At 42.2% G+C, this 19,789-nt stretch overlaps 1 protein-coding gene across 4 annotated transcripts in view; it reads right to left on the bottom strand.

The window, feature by feature from the left end:
• Positions 1 to 19,789, bottom strand: part of SHROOM3 (shroom family member 3) — a 300,238-nt gene that overhangs the window by 112,914 nt on the left and 167,535 nt on the right. The window contains exon 1 of one of the 4 annotated variants that reach the window (XM_078068805.1): positions 9,770 to 9,875. The exons of the other annotated variants lie outside the window; for them this stretch is intronic. Within the exon in view, the coding sequence (XP_077924931.1) occupies positions 9,770 to 9,849 (80 nt within the window). The 5' untranslated portion in view covers positions 9,850 to 9,875. Of the gene's footprint in view, positions 1 to 9,769; positions 9,876 to 19,789 lie in introns of those variants that run through there. 4 annotated transcript variants of the gene reach the window in all.

The following is a 19,789-nucleotide window of genomic DNA, read 5'->3' as shown; positions in this document are numbered from 1 at the left end:
ACAATCTCATTTACAATTGCATCAAAAAATAAAATACCCAGGAATAAATTTAATCAAAGAGGGGAAAGGCCTTTACACTGAAAACTGTAAGACATTGATGAAAGAAGTTGAAGACACAAATAAATGGTAAAATATTCCATGCTCCTGAATTGGAAGACTATTGTTAAAATGTCCATACTATCCAAAGCAATCTACAGATTCAGTGCAATCCCTATCAAAATTCCAATGGCATTTTTTCACCGAAATAGAATAACCCTAAAATTGTATGGAACCATAGAAGACCACAAAAGGACAAAGCAGTCTTGAGAGTAAGAACAAAGCTGGAAGTATCACACTTCCTGACTTCAATCTATAAAGCTACAGTGAGCAGAACAGACACCTAGATCAATACAAGACAATAGAGAGCCCAAAAATAAACCCACACATATATGGTCAATTAATTTATGAAAAAAGAGCCATGAATATACAATGGAGAAAGGACAGTCTTTTCAATAGATGGTGCTGGGAAAACTGCAGAGCTGCATGCAAAACAAGGAAACTGGACCATTACCTTCCATCATATGCAAAAATTCACTCAAAATGGATTAAAGACTTGAACATAAGACCAGAAGCCATAAAACTCCTAGAATAAAACATAGTAAGTAAGCTCCTACACACTGGTCTTGGTGATGATTTTTTGAATTTTACACTAAAATCAACATAAGTAAAAATAAACAAGTCTGACTACATCAAACTAAAATCTTCTGTACAGCAAAGGAAACCATCAACAAAATGAAAAGGCAGCCTATAGAAATGGGAGAAAATATTTGCAAATCATATTTCCAATAAGTGGTTAATATCTAAAATATATAATGAAGTCATACAGTCGAATAGAAAAAATAATTTTAAAAAATTCAATTAAAAAATGGATAAAGAACTGAATAGATATTTTTTCCAAAGAAGACATACAAATGGCTAATAGATACATGACAAAGTGCTCAACATCACTAATCATCAGGGAAATGCAAATGAGAACTACACTGAGGTTTCACTTCATGCCTGTCAGAATGGTTATGATCAAAAAGACAAGAAATAACAAGTGTTGGTGAGGATGTGGAGAAAAAGGAATCCTTGTGCACTGCTGATGGGAATGTAGATTGGTGCAGCTACTGTGGAGAACAGTATGGAGGGTCCTCAGAAAGTTAAAAATAGTACCACCCTACAATTCGGCAATCCTACTTCTGGGTATTAATCCGAAGAAAATGAAGATACTAACTCAAAAAGATATCTGCTCCCCTCTGTTCATTGTAGCGTTATTTACGATAGAAAGACATGGAAACAACCCAAGTGTCCATCAATAAATGAATGGCTAAAGAAGTTGTGATATATATATATATATATATATATACACACACACACACACACAATGGAATATTATTCAGCCATGTCAAGAAAGGAATGCTGCCATTTACGACAAGATAAATGGACCTTGAGAGCATTATGCTAAGTGAAACATGTCAGAGAAAAACAAATACCATATGATCTCACTTAGATGTGGAATCTAAAACAAACAAACAAAAAACCCCAAACTCACAAATACAGAGAACAGATTTGTGGTTGCCAGAGGTAGGGGTGGGGGTGGGCAAAATGGGGAACACTGATCAAAAGGAACAAGCTTCCAGACATAAAATAAGTAAGTGCTGCGGATGAAATATATAGTATGGTGACTAGAGTTAACAATACTGTATTGTATATTTGGAAGTTGCTAAGAGAGTAAACCTTAAGAGCCTTTTTATCACAGATAAGAAGGGTAAATATACCTTCTTACCATAAGGAAAAAAATTGTACCTATTTGTGGTGTGGGATATTAACTAAACTTATTGTGGTAATCATTTTGCAATATATAAATATGTCAAATCATTATGTTGTATCCCTAAAACTGATATAATGTTATATGTGAACTGTATCTCATTTTTTTAAAAAACAATTTGCCTCTTTTTTTTTTTAAGATTTTATTTATTTATTTGACAGAGAGAGAGCAAGAGCAGGAACACAAGCAGGGGCACTAGAGGGAGAAGCAGGCTTCCCGCCGAGCAGGGAGCCTGATGTGGGGCTCGATCCCAGGACCCTGGGATCATGACCTGAGCCGAAGGCAGATGCTTAACGACTGAGCCACCCAGGCGCCCCTGTATCTCAATTTTTTTTAATGCTAGATTTTAACCTAGGAATTATTTTGTCAGATGGGGAATCAATTATAAACCACTCCTATACACACTATATTTTATTGTTATCCTTTCAATATGTTTCTGAATCATTTTATCTAATTTGGGAGACAATCTAGTTTGTCTTTCATGACATTATCTTAAATATATGTAGCAAATTTCTCCCAAGAAGTTCAAAGGGTTTTGCTCAAAACTTCTCACCGGTTTTGACTGAAGCCCCAGGATCTAGGCAAAAGGCTGATTCCATTGCCCCATTTTTCATTAAAAATCATTTTTCTTTCTCTTCGTATTTGATGAGAAAAGCTGCTCTTTGATTTGGAGATCTTTTTAAACCTGACTTTGTTCTTTTTTAATCCCAACTGCTCCAGGCATCATTAGCTCCTTTTAATAGAAGTTTCCATTTCCTTTTATCCCTTTGAGCATGGGTTCCAATATCCTCAAAGCAGCACCTTTTAATTGGCCTGGAAGAGGTCACCCTTCTCAGAGTAGAAAGCATATCACACATTTTACAAAGTCAATGTGGGTCTTTGACATCAGAAGGGGATGGTTGCAGGGGGTGGATTTCTTCCCCAGCAAATGTTTAGGTGACATGTGATTACATTTTCAACATAATTACTATATAATTACATATAACCACTCTTTTCCAACACATCCCCCACTATAATTACTTGGTCTTTATTTAAAATTCATTTGTCTTTAAGATTTTGCCCTTATTATTTAGTAGATGGCTAAAGAGCAGTGTTAATTTTGACAGTGGTTTCCTTAAACGTACAAACTTTTGGTGACAGACCCCCAATCATACACTTTTTAGAAAATGGTTTAAGAGCATCTAATGTACTCCCACCTTCATGTTCCCTCACCACACACTGCCTTGTCTATTTCAGCAGTAAATTTTCCAGAGAAGTCTAGGGTGTAATCAAATCTTACATGTCCATGGACACAGTTTCTAATCAAAGAAAAGCTTTTTGAGGGAAACCTACTCCATTACTTTACTTTCTTCTAGTGTTACAAAAACTAATCTCGATCTGGAGTGGGTACCTAAATCCTGTGGTAGAAGAGGGAAGTAGTAAACCTTTCAAGGCAATCTGAAAGAGTTCACAGAAACTTGATTCCATCGAGGCAGCAGCAGTAAGGTGGGCGGGGGCGGGGGGGGGTGCTAACAAAATATCCTCGTCTTTAAGAGGGTAGTCATCCACTTAAAAGAACCACTGGCTTCAAGAAATAGTCTGTAATATTTCATCTCTTCGATTTTTAAGATACTCTGAAGAAGCCCCAGGAGTCATGATGTAACACTTATGAAAAGTTAAGCACTGTTATTTCCACATAATTCCTATCGTAGAGATAGACCACGGATGAATATTATGACAAAAAGTGGCATACCAGAAGGATGCTAAAATACACCAAATGAAAAATCTTGGTCCATGCGTTTCCTTTCCCTCTATTATTGCTTGAAGAAAAATAAATTGATGAGTTGATTTATTTACAAACTTTCCAGAATAAAGTACCTTGGTTTCCCCGTCATTTGAAGAACTGGGTAAAATCCTAAGTTTAATGCACCTAATAGAAGTAGACCTTCAACAACAAGGTAAGCGACTGTCCTCATCTAGTCTTCCCTGAGGCACTGCGTTCTGTGTCACGGGCCACCCGCCTGAGAGTGACATGGACAATCTGGAACACACTCAAGGAAGAAAAACCTTGGCACCCAAGACTCTAGATCATGACATGGGAGTAACAGGTGAAGGAATTCAAGACTAACCTGGAAAAGACAAGGTTTGGCCGGGAAATGATAACTGCTCTAAAGGTGGGAAGGTGGTGAAGGGGGAAAACCATTTGCTGGCTCCTGGACGAGAGGACTGACGTTAGCCGACAGCAGATGGTAGAGTTCGGTGAAGAAGAACATGCCTGTGATCTGAAATGACCTGAGGACGAAGCGGTCTGCTTCTGTGCTTGGTGAGTTCATGCTCCCTGACGGAGCTCACACGGACGCTTCAGGGGCTGTTGTAAAACACACGAGACCAGAAACGAACTGCTTAAATTTTCAGTGCCCTTCTGACCCTGAGGTGCTGTGAAAATGCTTGGGAAGAAAGAGTTTGATAGTTTTACGTCTTTGTGTAGGTTTTTCCCAGCACAAAGCGAAGGAGTCACTTTGTTCCATTAAAGGAGGCTGTCTATTAAACCAGTCTAGTTCACTTAGACCAAAAAACACAACAAAACAAAAACAAAAGAACAAAGTCCCTGTAAGGATGCTCCACCAAGATTGTTTATCTATACCCATCCACTTAAATTGGCTCTTTTGAAATTTCTGTGTGGGTTGTGTGGGGTGGAAAGATATGGTCTCGCAGCTGCTATCATGTCGCCCTGCTGGAACGTGGAGAGCTCCACTTCACCCACGGAATCTTCCCGTTTCTCCCTTCCTGGCCTCCAGCAGCAGGAGACAGATGCTGAACGAGGTTCGAGTCCTAGGAGGTGTCCTCTGGGACTGCTGAGAGACAGTGGGTCACACTCCAGACTAATAGTGACGTGTGGGGTGGGGAAGGTTCTGCTTCAGCCAACACCTCCTTTTCATGCTGGTATTTTTTTTTTTTTTAAGATTTTATTTATTTATTTGACAGAGATACACAGTGAGAGAGGGAACACAAGTAGGGGCAGTGGGAGAGGGAGAAGCGGGCTTCCCGCTGAGCAGGGAGCCTGATGCGGGGCTTGATCCCAGGACCTCGGGATCATCACGCTTAACGACTGAGCCACCCAGGTGCCCCTCGTGCTGGTATTTGTGGAGTGTGCCAGAAAGAGAAGTAGCAGACTGACTTTTACTCTACAGCTGCCTGCAACACGATGCTATGGAAACCACTTCCTATTAAACAGTTAAGTAAAGGATTTGTAAAAGAGATGAGGAGACAACGTGTGCTAAAGACACAGGCTTTGGGGTCAAAAGAGCCTGGGTCCAAGTTCTGACTCTCGAATTTCTAACTGTGTGACCTTGCACAAGGAAGTTATTTAATCTCTCCAGGCCTCAGTTTTCCCATCTATAAAGTGGGGCTAGGAATAGTTGCTGGCTCATAGGGAGTACTAGAGAACAGCTAGCTTCTATTATTTTCACAGAAACAGAAAACTGAGTCCCACTTGAGCTTGCTTCCCCTTGAGCCCTGTCCCAGACACAGGGAACAAAAGTGGCATTGAGGTAAGAATCTAGGTCACATCAGACCTGTTGCTCTGCTGATTGGAAGAGAACATGAATCCAGACTGGGTCATGCCGAAAGTGAACGTGAATCCTATATCATTTTTAAAGGAAATAAAACAAAACTGTATGTCCTCACATGGAAGGATGTATAAAACGTATTAAATAACAAAGCATATTACAAAACAGAGTGATTACCTCTGGATAAAGGCTTATTATTAACATAAATGATGATAATGAGGATAATATGAGAGTATTATAGAAGGACATATAAAAGAAAAAAGCTGGAGGAATTTCAACCCACCAATGGATAATGATTCGGGGAGCAATTAGGATTGCTTGGGATATTCACTCTATGTCTGTTATTTCTGGAATATTCGGATGTTTATTATGAATATTATTAATTTTTAAATTAGGAAAATCAATGTTTAAAAAGAAAAAGCATATTATCCTACTACAGATTCTAAATTTTAATGAATACTGATCAGTGTAAACCGGAGTAGGCAATTAATAATGATGATAGATAAGCTAATATAAGAAATGCTTCTCTATTCTTCTTTTGAAACGATAATACACATTCCATTTTAGAACCTCTTTCATCATACCATAAATCCTCCCATGAACTCGTTTAAGTGAGTATTTGTGGTGAACACGTTGAGCTGTGCGGCCTTATAACCTGTTTGGAATCCCGGCTCTAGGTCTCACTCACTGTATGACCTTCGGCACTTTTCTTAATCTCTGTGCCTCAGGGGGCGCCTGGGTGGCTCCATCGCTTAAGCGTCTGCCTTGGCTCAGGTCATGATCTCAGGGTCCTGGGACGGAGTCCCGCATCAGGCTCTCTGCTCAGCGGGGAGTCTGCTTCTCCCTCTGCCCCTCACCTTGCTTGTGCTCTCTCTCTCTCAAATAAATAAATAAAATCTTTTTAAAAAAAAATCTCTGTGCCTCAGTTAATTTATCTGTCAAATGGGGCTAATAATAGTACCTCAAAGAGGTGTTGTGAGGATGTATTGAGATACTATGTAAAATGCTCAGAACAGTGACCAGCAAAGAGTAAGCACGAAGGGTTTAGCCATCATTCTTTTTAGTCCTCATTTAGAGGAAACTGTGAATACAAACGATACACTTATCTCAAAACGACCTCCCCCCCAAATCTTGAAAATCATTCCCGCTGTCACCTTTCTAAGACCAGAATTTCATCACTTCACCCATTGATTGTTGCTGTCCTCTTCCTCCGCAGGCTCCTTGCCTCTAGCACCTGAGGCTCCAAACTGTCTTCCTGGCATGGCTGGTGCATCGCTGGATTCCACTCTTTTGAGCTTTCCTTTTATCTCTTACGGCCCAGCTTAAATGGCTTCCGTGGTTCCCACCGTCAAAAGTTTCAATTTCAAACATTTTCATTTGTCCCTTCACTCACTGGCCTCACCCTACCTTCTTTGTATGTGACACCAGTATTTCAAACAAGAACCCTCTGCTTCAGACACACTGGTCCACTCACTGTTCCCCGAGAACCACAAGAGCACCCCCAACTCTGACTCAGTTGCCTTGGGCAAATGCCCACCTCCCACTCTTGATCCCATCATCTCAGATCCAGGGAATAATACTATACTCAAGAAAGCTGTCAGATCACTCACATCAATAGCTACCTCTATTTTGAATTCCTAGAGCATCTACCATCCTGGCCCCAGCTCTCATTTGAGACTCCGTTATAGTCCCTGAGGGGGAGGGTATCCTACGTAAATGCTAGAAGCACTTACTGATCAGGCTTTGGGAATTCAGTGATGAAGACGACAAAGTCCCTGCCCTCGTTGAGCTCACATTCCATTGGAGGATGTGGAAAGTACCCGAACGATTGCTGGTCATGGCCAGCCAGCCGTGCACTTTGTCAGAAGCACACGCAAGGCACCGTGGTGACCCAGAGACAGAAACCACCGCACAGGAATGAATGAACATCTAAGTGCGTGACGTGTGTAGCTCATTCTTCCCTCTCCCAACCAAATTTGCCTTTTCCCTGGCTGATCACGAACATGGAGCTGGATCTGAACTATTTTAAGATCCCGCCCTACTTACACTCTCAGAATGACAGGCTCTGACCGGTTTCCCCTCTCCGGCACCAGCCTCACCCTGGAGTATACTTCCACCTTCCTTTCTACTTAGTTCACCTCTATCCACCTATTTATTTAAAATGTGAACCAACTGGTCAGGTACAGTAATCTAATTCTGCATTTGGTCAGAGGCCAGTGCATTGAGGGCATTCAATAAATAATGGCGCCTGGTGTGCCTTTCCTAGATCCTGGCTGCATTATGTCTGAGATGAAGCTGGGAGCCAGGAGGCAAGCTCAAGAGATCGTGGATGAAAGCTGGTGGAGCTCTGGAGAACTGGGAGGCAAATCTGCTCTGATTGCCCAACCCAGAGAGTAGACACCTGTGTTGGGTTTGTTGCGTGAAGCCTGTCACATGCAAATGCGACTCCCCTGAGTTGGTTAGGGTGTGACCTTCCTGACAAGGTTTTCCCAGATTCAGTCAGGGTAAAAGTACATAAAGGCATCCTCCCTGGGGGCACACAGCCCGTGTTTACTAGCCCTCATAAAGGAAATCCTCCTTCCTGTGAGTGGGTGGTTCTGGGAGGGGTGAGGCAGGAGTCTCTGGATTTTCCCAAGGGAGGAAGAGTGGGGAGAAGACAGGGAGTCCTCAAAACAAAATTTTGTGGACAACGTGTGTCCATCGATCCAACCATTCATCTCCTCTCTCTACCATGGGATAGGCAGTGAGGTTATAAAGATGAATATTGTAGGACTTGGCTCATGGCAGACACTCAATAAATATTTGTTGAATTAATGATTTAAGTTTCTGCGTTAGCTTTACTTTGACTACCATTTCCTCCCGGAGGATATTCTATACTTTCTGTATGACAGATAGTATCTAGCCTATCTAGCATAGCTTCAGCCCACAGTTAACAGAGGCATCATCGCCCCCATAAAAAGGATATTCTGGCATATTCTTGGACTTACATCCCGTATTTCCTCATTTTAAACCTCATTCTCTGCTGTCTTCTCCCAATCTCCATTTATGTATCCACTGTTTGATCCAGTATTTCTCCTGGCTGTTGGCTGATAATTCAAATACAGATTGCTTTCAGGCAAGACTGCAGTTTAAACTTAGCCTCCAGCTCTGCCTGCTAAGCCATGTTGTCTCTGACAGCGAGGGGCTGGAGGGAAGTCAAGGGAGTTGGCTCCCAGTTCTAGCTAGATCACCTGGCTTTGGGGCAATCTGGCTTGCCCCACTACATCTCCCATTCTCCGTCTGTAGAACGGCAGGGATGCCAACTGGCCCAGAGATAGAGCAAGGGTTGGTGAGCTCATAGCTGGAAAGGATGATGCATCTGAGAACAAAGCAATATTATGAGGTGAAATTCCGATTTTATGGTCCATCAATACCAAGGCTCCTACTGTTTCTGGCTTTTCTGCTTTTGTGACTTTGGCACATTACTTCCACGGAAGAGGTCTGAATAATTAGCATGACTTGCCTTCTGAAGCACAGACTCCCATATGTAGAACGCATTTGGCACAAGTAAGACCAGCCGGTTGTAGCTGGCTGCTAATCAAACACTTGCCAGCAGGTGAGCATGAAGAGCACCTGGTTGGGAGAAATGTTTCTGATGCAGGAGAGCAGTTTTCAAAGTGTCACTCAAAGCTAGATTCAATTAAACTACAAGTTTGAAAAGAAGTCAACGTTACAAAATGAGAAATTGATCTTTATGCTAGAAGATACAGAAATGGCAGATTACAGCAACCCCCCAAAAAGAAAAACCAGAGGCAGACACACAAAGACACTTAGGAATTGCTTCTTTCCTCTACAGGGTATACAAACAGATTCTTTGAGCGTGAACTGGGAAGGTCACTCTCGAAGAAAACTCCCCTTTATATTTGCTTATAATCATCTAGCAGCCGACAAACAGTTAGCAGTGTACACAAAAGAGCGGACAAAATCCAAAACAAATACTATTCTCAAAACCAGAATGGAAAAATGGCAAAGTCAACGTATGGTTCGTAAAGTATGGATAACCATAATTGCTCTCGTATTGTAATATTCAAACATAAGAACGAACAAGCAGATGCTATTTCTCTTAAAAAGGAAAGAAAGAAAGACAGAAACTTGCCAGAAAGAAAATTCTCTTACAGAAAGGACCGGCTAACCTAAAATCAGCCCAATGAAGGATGCATTCAACATCCATCTTGCTCTTGTGTGCCAATCGAGCACTTTCAATTTACCTAATGGAGGAAGTAAGAGTAGCAAATGCTGTTTCCCTGCCTTCACATTTGCCACTTCTCCCCAGAAGCCCTCCTGCAGGAATACTGGCTAATGGGAAACGTGGGCCAACGCTGCCCTCACTTACGGATTTTGCTGCCTTCTCGAGTTTTGGGTCCCGAGCCTGGGGAACATCAGAGCCAGGCAGCCGCCCTTGCTTAGCACCATATCCGAAACAGGCCAGCAACAGGATTGGTATGGGAGAGGAGGGTAGCCCAGAGGGAAGAGGAAGAGGCTCTTACTCACCATCTACTCAGAGCTGGCACCGGTTATAAAAACAACAGAACTCCCCCATGCAGGAGCACCTCCCAGCCACCTTGCCTCATCGCCAATTTGCAGTAATAGGCTCTGCTGTGTGCATGAAAAGGAAGAGAGCTGGCGCTGGCCACGGGGAAATGGCCAACAGGCAGAAAACAAACAAGAGAACCCAAACGGTCTTCAGAGAAACATTCATTTCAAGGGGGGCTTTGTGATACCAGGGGTGCTTCCACCCAATGCCTGTCCAAGAGTAGGGACTTTGGAGTTAGACATGGAGTTATTAGGTACACAGTAAATGACTACCAGCTTCTGTTTGGGGTTGTTTGGACTGTCTCCCTATAACTAGAACCAGACCTCCTTAGGGCTGCCAGCCAAAGGTGTTAGCAGTTCTTTGAGACCCAAGGTAAGGCGGTTTCTGAGACTCCTCAGAGATGGGGCTTCTGGTTGCTTCAAGAGTACTGTGTGTGGAATGATGATCCTTCCTCCCAAGGTTTCTACAGAGCAAGAGCATGTAGACACATGGGCATTCTGCGTTGGTCTTTGTCATTCATGACCTCGTGCCTCTCCCTCCAGAAGAGGTTAGGTCACTTTGAGGATTGGCGAAAGCTTTCTAATCTTCAGAAGTAAGGAACACATCATCTCTTTTGATCTGATTCCTGGAGGACTCATTTCCTAAGATCATACTGCAGGGGAAGCACACATTAGAAGGGATCATTTCATTTATGTCTTTCTAAATTTGCTTTCAAAAAAAAAAAAAAAAAGCTATGTTGCCTTATTCCTGAAGGTAATTTGAAAGACTCAGAAGAAAATGAGAAGGATGGTCTTCATGGATGACTCATGCCATTTAAAGTGTTGAACCCACTTGGCCTCGTCCCATTGCATCCTAGACAATTAACCTTTAACTAGGTCCTTTGAAAGAAGATTTTGATTAAAAATATTTTTAATTTATTTAATTTAACACTAATAATCAGAGTAATAAAGCAACCCATGCACGGAAAATAACTAACCAACCAACAATCTAACATTCTCTTTTTTGGAGTAAATACAAATATGTAATATCAGACAATTGATTTCTGAAGTTTCTATGCAATTAGTGCTATTAAAAAAAATTAGGATGGACAAGAGTAGAGATTCAAGACTCCTGTTGACTTGCCCAACAGGTTTGGCAAAAGGTTTTTTTTTGACCTCCTCCAAAAGACAGCCTCTTAGGTGTCCAGCTCCCTGTCACTCCACCCACTCTCCTGTCCCTGTGCGGATTGGATGCTATTGCCAGTTCCCCTGGGCTATCCAGATGCCACTCATTGCAGAGATCCAGAATCATTAAATCCTGCCAGACCTGACCTGGAGGCCTGGGAGCGGAAAGGCATTATAGAAGAGGCGTGATCCCAGAACCTTGCATCCTCCCTTTCAAGGCCCAACACACACAGACTTCATGAGGTTCTAGTCCCGCTTTGACTCATGATCCCTAAGCCTAGCGATCAGGGCGTTTCCCCAAGGTGAGCAATTGAAAGAGTTTTGTCTCACTTCTGACTGAGGACATTCCCACAGCTTCTGGAGTTTGGATTCATCCTTTGAACCTCGAGATTTGTCATCTAGGGTAGAATTTTCCACTTTCATATTTTGTTTCTCCTTAGCAAGATTCTCATTGCCCAGAGGAGCCTGTGACTCTGAGGTTCGCTTCAGCTTCGAAAGCCCCTAAGCCTGTCTTCTCAAAATGATAGCACTACTTGGAGAAGCCACACGGAGAAACATGGGGTTTCACACAAGAAAAAGAGAAAAGGAGCCTGAGTTGTTTGGAGTAGTCTCTCTTTTTTGAGGCCTTTCCTTCTCTAAACATAATGGTTCTTCTGTTGTCCTCATTTTTTGCTACCAAGTTTCTATTCCTGATTATATGACCAGGGTGAGGCCCAGCCCTCAATCCTTAGGTTTTCATTAGACCTAGAAAAACAATGTGAAATGGAGAGGGTCTCCCTATTACGTCCACGAGTGTATTGGTTCAACCCTCCAGGCCCATCTTTCCATGACAGCGTATGCCCATTCAGAAAAGCACTGTAAAATTTCCTTTTGAACACTCCTGGTTACTTAAATAAATGTGCATATTGCAGAGAGAACTCTTTCCTCCCATCCAGGAGTGAATTCAAAGACTGTAGTTCTTCAGAAATTATAGGCGAATGGGATTGCTAGGCACATTAGGAAAAGTGACTTTAATTTAGTAGTCATTTCAGGGATGAAATAAAAGCCTGCTTCTGAGTCTCTATACTTTATGTGAAAGTATCCACACAGAATGTCCGTTAAATAATTACCAACTTGTTTCCCCCTGGGTTCCTAATAGTTGGAGTATTTGTTGAATGGGTAGAGATGTGTGCTTGTTTCTGCACCATTAAATCTGCCAAATGATTTTATAATAGCTGGATGTTCCTTCAAATATTTATCCCATGGCACTTAAAGTAATGAAGAACAGCTTGAAATTTCTGAATTTCTACAGAAAAAAAAAAAAACAAGCTTCTAATAAAATAAAGGATGCATCAATCATACATTCTGCCTGTTTATGAAATATACTCAGGGCAAGAAGAATTCCGTGAATTTTGAAGATTTGGATTTATCAGCATGAGAACTGGGGAGTCCCAACTCCTAGTTGTAGACAGACATAAGCAAGAGAATCAGTTGGGACACCAGAAGGATAACTTCCACGGAAGGTGCCAGGGCCAATGCCCACAGGTTCTACACAGGATAATGATGGGGATCTCTGATGCTGAAATCCAGGACTGGCATGACAACACTAACCAAAAGCCAGAAGCTTTCCTGGGGTTCTGCTTTGCATTTTTGCCAACCCTGAAGATCCAGAGGACCCCATATCTTGAGTTGCTCTGGTGGCAGAAGAACCACAGAGTTTCTTTGAACACCTAAGCTTACTGTGCTCCAAGGATTCATATGAATATGGAGGAGAAGGATTTTCTTTTTAAAAGATTTTATTTATTTATTTGACAGAGAGAGAGATAGTGAGAGCAGGAACACAAGCAGGGGGAGTGGGAGAGGGAGAAGCAGGCTTCCCACCAAGGAGGAGCCCGATGCAGGGCTTGATCCCAGGACCCTGGGACCATGACCTGAGCTGAAGGCAGACGCTTAACGACTGAGCCACCCAGACGTCCCTGGAGGGGAAGGATTTTTGAGGGATTCCCAGCTGGAACTCTGATGAAAGTCTCAGAGTAGGTCCCTTAGAAAGATGCTCCATTTCTCTGGAGGTCTTTTCGATCTGGTCTAGACAGGATAGAAGTCTTTTGGAAGAATCATGGTAACTTTAGTTCCATGTTTCTAAAATTCCAGCACCTGAATTGTAGGTCTGACTGTCCCTGCATCAAGCTGTAGAAATGAACGTTTTCATCAAGGGATTAGCATTCACTGTTTCCTTTGTGACCAGCTCATGACAGGTTCCAACATGAAGAGGAAAGCAGAAATTCCCTGAACAGAAGAGATTATATTTTCTCCCACTAGCAGGAAGACTTGTGATTTCAGAAGTATGGTTGATCAGGGAGTGATCTTGGAGCCAGCAGAAGTTGGGGCCACTAGGCAATGGCCATATTGATGAGAAGACAGTCAGAGGTATGGTGGACAAGATGATCCATTGAGGACTCTTTTCTACCTTTAGCTGGACCACTATGAAGACATTTAATGTGTGGCCTTCTGGGCCCAGGTAATCTTCCAGGTAATCTTGAAGACAGAAATTATCAAGATTAAGTTATTGGCTCAGTAAGGTCAGGGGTTTTTATCTCCTTGCTGTATCCTCAACATTTAGAATAGTGCCTGGCACAATTCAGTGCTCAGTCAATACTTGTGGAGTACATGTAAAGATGCTATTGGCTAGAGTTAACGGATAGTCAAGCCTGTTCTCAGGAAAGCGTGTGGAATTGTCACAAAAAGAGTCTTAAAGGAAACATACCCTATCAATTTTACTTTTGTTTTAGCACGCGTATGTGGACATAATTCAATACATCTCTATCAAAGCCACATAAACATTATTTCCTGCTTATATAATGATAGTTTTTTTTTTTTTTTTTTAGATTTTATTTATTTATTTGACAGAGAGAGAGAGAGTGAGCATAAGCAGGGGGAGCTGCAGGCAGAGGGAGAAGGAGAGGCAGACTCCCCGCAGAGCAGGGAGTCCCATGTGGGGCTCTATCCCAGGACCCTGGGATCATGACCTGAGCGGAAGGCAGCTGCTTAACTGACTGAGCCACCCAGGTGGCCCCCACCCTTTTTAAAAAAGATTTTATTTATTTATTTGAAAGAGAGAGAGAGAGATAATAGTTATTTAAAAAAAAAAAACTTGGAAAATAACAAAGTCAGCCTTTGAAGAACAAATTAACACTCTCGCATATGAAATATTCTTGGAGATTGTCTTTAATCAGTTTGGAACTTGAAGATGCTTTCTCTTTTTGCAACACTGCAGATGAAGAGCTTAGTGTTTGATAAATTATAAACCTAATGAGGCTTCTAACTCCTTTAGCCAGTTATTAGCTGTCAGGAAATGATCGTTGTTACTTAATTATAAGATGAAACTAAACACTGAGAAATGCTGAAAGCGATCTGGTTGGTCAGTATTCCGAGGACTAATTCCACAGGCATGCCCTCTGCATACCAATTAAAGCTGCCTCACCCGTAATAAAATGTGCCTGCCGTTGGCTGTGTCCTATGTTGTCATTTTCAGATTAAAACAACAAAACAATTCCAGTCTAGGGCATTTCCTGGGCACCAATGAGTGCTAGGCTTTTCTAATTTAGAGGATAAAGACTCCTACTATGGGCTGATGACTCCCCGGAAATGCCCTTGTTTTCACTTTGACCACATCCAAAATAAGAGTCAGTCTTAGAGACAATAAAAGCAACAAATCAGTCAATCATCTGTTACACCAGCTGTCAGGTAGAAAAACACCCAAAAACTTTCAAAAGAAAAATGTGTATGCATGACGTTCTATTTTGATTTTGAGAGGCAATTCATTAGCAAGGTGAAAATGAGTTTTGGAGGGAGAATGTTGAGTAATGCACAGGACTAGCATTCTTTAAGTGTAGGCTCTATTGGTATGCAGATTTTTTTTTTTTTTTTTTAACACCACTGAGAAGAGGTTTCCAGAATAAAATTTTCATTTCTAGCTCAATGCACTATAATAACTTGTATGCAATTTTGTAGCTACACTGGTTTTATCAAATGTCATCTGCTTTTCCTTTCTTGAGTCTCCTATCCATGTGCCTTGAGAGAAAGGATGTTGGTTAAGCAGCAGGGGCTGGGGGCTCCCAGACTGCCCGGGCGCCAAGCCCAAACCACCAGGTAAGCATGGTTTTGGGTATTTGGGTGAGAAGGAAAGGAAAAAGATAAGAATAAACAATTTTGCTGAAATACAAGCATTTTCCAACTTAAGTACAAGCTGTATTGCAAGATTTCAATGATAAATTAATTACCTGGATTTTAGCGGAGGCCATGTGATCTTGTCGGAAGGAGATTAAAGAGCCCCCACCATCTGAAGTAAGGATTAAATGAGCGAATCACCACTAAACAGCACACCAAGTGCTCCATACATGTTGGGTTTTATTGTCCTTGCCTTTTGTGCTACTTGGTTATTGCAGCAGAAAACAGCCCCAAGAAACCAGTGTCAAAGAATGATGAGGAGCTGTGTGCACAAACATCGGGGGGACTCCTGGAAACACAAATGTGAATAAATTGCAAGTTTACTCTGCCCACGTAGACACAGGAGAGCAAATGTCCTAGGAACGCATATTAGTTGTAATTCACTGCTCTAAAAACTAAGATTAGGAGCCTTTCTAGCACTACTGCTTACAGCCCCACCTCCTCACTGCAGCCCGAACTGACACAGTGCCTGAAAACACAAATGTGAATAAGCTGTCTGCACTTGTCTGCACGGCCTCATCACCCATTCTCTCCTCTCTTCATCCCCTGCAGTCCAGCCTACCCTGGGGTCGTTCCTTTGCACTTGCTCCTGTCAAGGTCATCGCACTCTTTTGCCCAGGTCAGGGGTTTGTGATCACGTCCTGGGATCCCTCACAGGCACAGCCGCATTCACTTCAGGTGACTAGTCCCTCCTTAAGAAACACTTTCCTTTCTAGACTTGCACAACACCACACTCTCCCTCAACTCCCTGAAGTTGCTTTTCAGTTAGTTGCTTCTGCTGGGTCAGACTCCTCTCAAGGCTGATGTGACCCAGGGTTTGGTCTTCACATCTTTTCTCTCCTCTCTGGAAATACTCGCAAGTGAGTGAATCAGGTCCTGTGACCTTAAATACTATTTATATGTTGATGACTCTCAACTTTTTCTGTTGAGCTCTGATCAGCCCCTTGGATACAAACTCTTGTATGTAGCTACCTCCCCAGATAGCTGATTGGCTGGCTTATCAGACAAAAGAACTCTCACTTCAGCTATTCTCGAGCTCCCTCCTTCCCCCACCCCTGCCCTCCAAACTTGCTGTTCTCCTGTTTTCCCCATCTTACCCAATGGCCCCATCAGCATCCCAACTCTACAGTCCCAAACCCAACAGGCACCTTCATTATTCTTTCCCTTCATGTCTTATTCAATCATCAGCAGGTCGGTTGACACTATCTCAGAAATCTGTCTCAAATCCTATCACTCAGCCATCTCCCCTGCTACCGCCCTGGCATGACCAACCATCATCTCCTTAGATGAGTATAATTAAGAGCTTCCTGACTGGTCTCCCTGCTCCTACTCTTGCCCTATTCTTCAAAAAGGGATCTCAGCATTATTTCAAAGGAAGAAATTGATACTATTGTTCCTTTGCTTAAAATCCTCCAATGGCTTCCTGCTCCACTTAGGCTACAATTCGGTTCCTCACTATGGCCTATGAGGCCCTACATGACGTGAGCCCAGACTGTTCTGTTCACTCCGGTTTGACCCTACTGGCTCCCGTTCATTACTTTCAATACCCCAAGACTGCTCCCACCTCAAGACGCTTGCTCTTGAATTCTCCCTCTGCCTGGAATGCTTCACACCTCCACACAGCAGGTTGTTCTTATTATTTAGATTTTAGTCCAAAAGTCACCTGATCTTTTCTGACCCACATACCTAAGGTAGCCCACCCAATCTCTATCTCTTGACCTTGTGCTGTTTCCTTCATAGCACGTACTACTATTTGGAATTACCTTCTTCATTTATTTATTTACTTGTTGATTGTCTATGTATCCCCATGAGAATGTAAGTTCTGTAAAAACAGATACCTTACCTATCTTGACCACTGCATTTCTCATGCCTGCCATATAGTAGTGGGTCTTCCATAAATATCTACTGAATGAATGAATGATCTCTAAGTATGATATCTCTAAGTATAATGATCTCTGAGTATAATATAGTTTGCAAACTATATATAACCCATTGGAACTCAATAGCTAATCTAAATAATTCACCAATAGCTAAGAAAGGACTAGAATCAGAGACAAATTGAAGTGGAGTATATGCCTGGCTGCAAACTACAGTAAAATAAAAATTAGGTTCAATTGGATGTCCGTTTAGCTCTTTCCAGACGTCTCCAAATCATCACCAAGAATCATCAAAAGTGGACGGTGGAGTTACCCACATTCTCTTTCTTCTCTTGCCTCCTCTAGTCTCCAAGTCTCAGAGGAACAGAATAATTTCTTGTGACTGATTGGATAAAAGAAATTATTCTTTCTTCACCCAGCTTCCTGTAATTCAAAAATCATGCCAAGATTTATTCAAAACCTGGCCTGAGCAACTCTGAAGGCGCTTTCGAGCTCTCGCTGTATGAGCGGGCCAGCTGGAGTCCGCTCTGTGGCTTTCTCTACTATGGGAGGCTGGTGCTCCCAAAGTTCGTGCAGAAGAGAGCTCAGCCATGTAGAGTTTTGCTCTGAAGGAAACAGTTGGTGGCAGAAATGACCATCTTTTTTTGTTCCATTTAATAAAGTTCTAAGTGCTCTATGTGGCTTTGAGTCCCAAGCAAGAAGGCAGTTTTACTCCCAGCTCTGCTGTTACCATCCACTATAATTTTGGTGAAATCACTTAACTTCTCTGAGCCTCCCTTTTTTATCAGTAAGATGAGAAACTTTTAGTAGATGACCTCTAGCTCTAAACGTGCATGCTGTGGAAATGTTTTGTATCCAGTAAATACCGAATGATTAAACTAATTGGTGTAGCGGGTTATGACTGATGCCGTCCTGCTAGCCTCAAAAAACAATAGAAGGCGGGGTCAACTTGGCTTGAGGACTAGAACACATCCTATGCAGCTTCTAGAAATGGAACTTCCAGGGATCAGTGACTTCCCATGGTTTTAGGTACCATATATGTGACAAAGACTCCAAATTTACATCTCTGGCCCCATCCTCAATCCTAAATACCAGATGTCTCACTGGAATTCCTTTTGCCTTGCCTGCCTGCTCCAACCTTTTCATAGTCAAAACAACTCTTTTTTTTTTTTTTTAAGATTTTATTTATTTATTTGACACAGAGAGAGAGCACAAGCAGGGGGAGTGGCAGGCAGAGGGAGAGGAAGAAGCAGGCTCCCCGCTGAGCAAGGAGCCCGATGCGGGGCTCGATCCTAGGACCCTGGGATCATGACCTGAGCTGAAGGCAGACGCTTAACTGACTGAGCCACCCAGGCGCCCCCAAAACAATTCTTTTAAAACACTAGTCAATCATGTCTGCTCAAAACCCTGCAATGTTTCCTCATTTCACTCAGAGTGAGAGCTAATTAGAGTCGTTACGATGATCTGAAAGTCCTCAGCTGGTCTACTTTTGCCCCACTCACCCATCCCTTCTTTGACCTGATCTGCTGCTGCTCTCCCCCTCTCACTGCTCCAGGTATAGTGACCTCCTTGCTAGTCTCAAACACACCTGCGCCTGCCTTAGGGCCTTTGCACAGAAAATGTCCTTTGCTCAGTGTACCCATGGCTACCTGTCTCATGTCTTTCAAATGTCACTTTTGCAATGAGGCCTACCCTGGTCTCCCTATTTAAAATGACAACCTGTAGAACCCTCAGTTTGTTTCTCAGAGTCCATAGTCTCTCATGGTTCTAGAGGGGAGGGGGGTAGGAGGATGGGTTAGCCTGGTGATGGGTATTAAAGAGGGCACGTTCTGCATGGAGCACTGGGTGTTATGCACAAACAATGAATCATGGAACACTACATCAAAACTAATGATGTAATGTATGGTGATTAACATAACATAATAAAATAAAATAAAATAAATAAAAATAAAATGACAACCTGTCCCCCTTCTCTCTACCCCAAAATCCCTGATTCCCTACTCCATTTTCTCTCCATGCACTAATCTAATATTCTTTATCATGTAGCTATGTATTATGTTGAATGTTTATTGTCTATACCCCTGCCCTGAATATAATCGCAATGAGGCAGAGATTTGGGCATATTTTGTGTTTAGTACAAATAGCCATTCAGTATTTGTTGAGTAAAGTGAAGAATGAGTATCACTATCGGTGAGGAATATCCCAACATCTGAGCCCCGACTGCACCCAGTTCCTAGAAAAGCTTGTCTAAGGTTCATGGAGTATTGTCCAAATTCCCTCTTGGGTGCTCCCATCCTATCAAGAATCTCTCATGAGATCCAACGTGCTCACTGAACCACAATGACCCATAAAGAAGATTCTTGCTTTCTTTGATTTTAAGACTATTCTCTCCATCGAACAACGGATTTCAGAAATAGGGAAAAACCCAGTGGTCCACAATCAACTAATATGCTCAAAGTGAAAGGAGTGGCCAAATATCATTCTAATATAAGATCTAGGTTCCCTTCCTTGACTACTTTCCTAACATCGACTTGAACTGTATAATATTTTTATATCTCACCTAAAATTTTTTT

The sequence above is a fragment of the Halichoerus grypus genome, chromosome 3, assembly GCF_964656455.1.
Source record: "Halichoerus grypus chromosome 3, mHalGry1.hap1.1, whole genome shotgun sequence".
Classification (NCBI taxonomy): domain Eukaryota; kingdom Metazoa; phylum Chordata; class Mammalia; order Carnivora; family Phocidae; genus Halichoerus; species Halichoerus grypus.
Note: the sequence above shows the minus strand (reverse complement) of the source record. Positions and strands in the feature narration are given on the sequence as shown.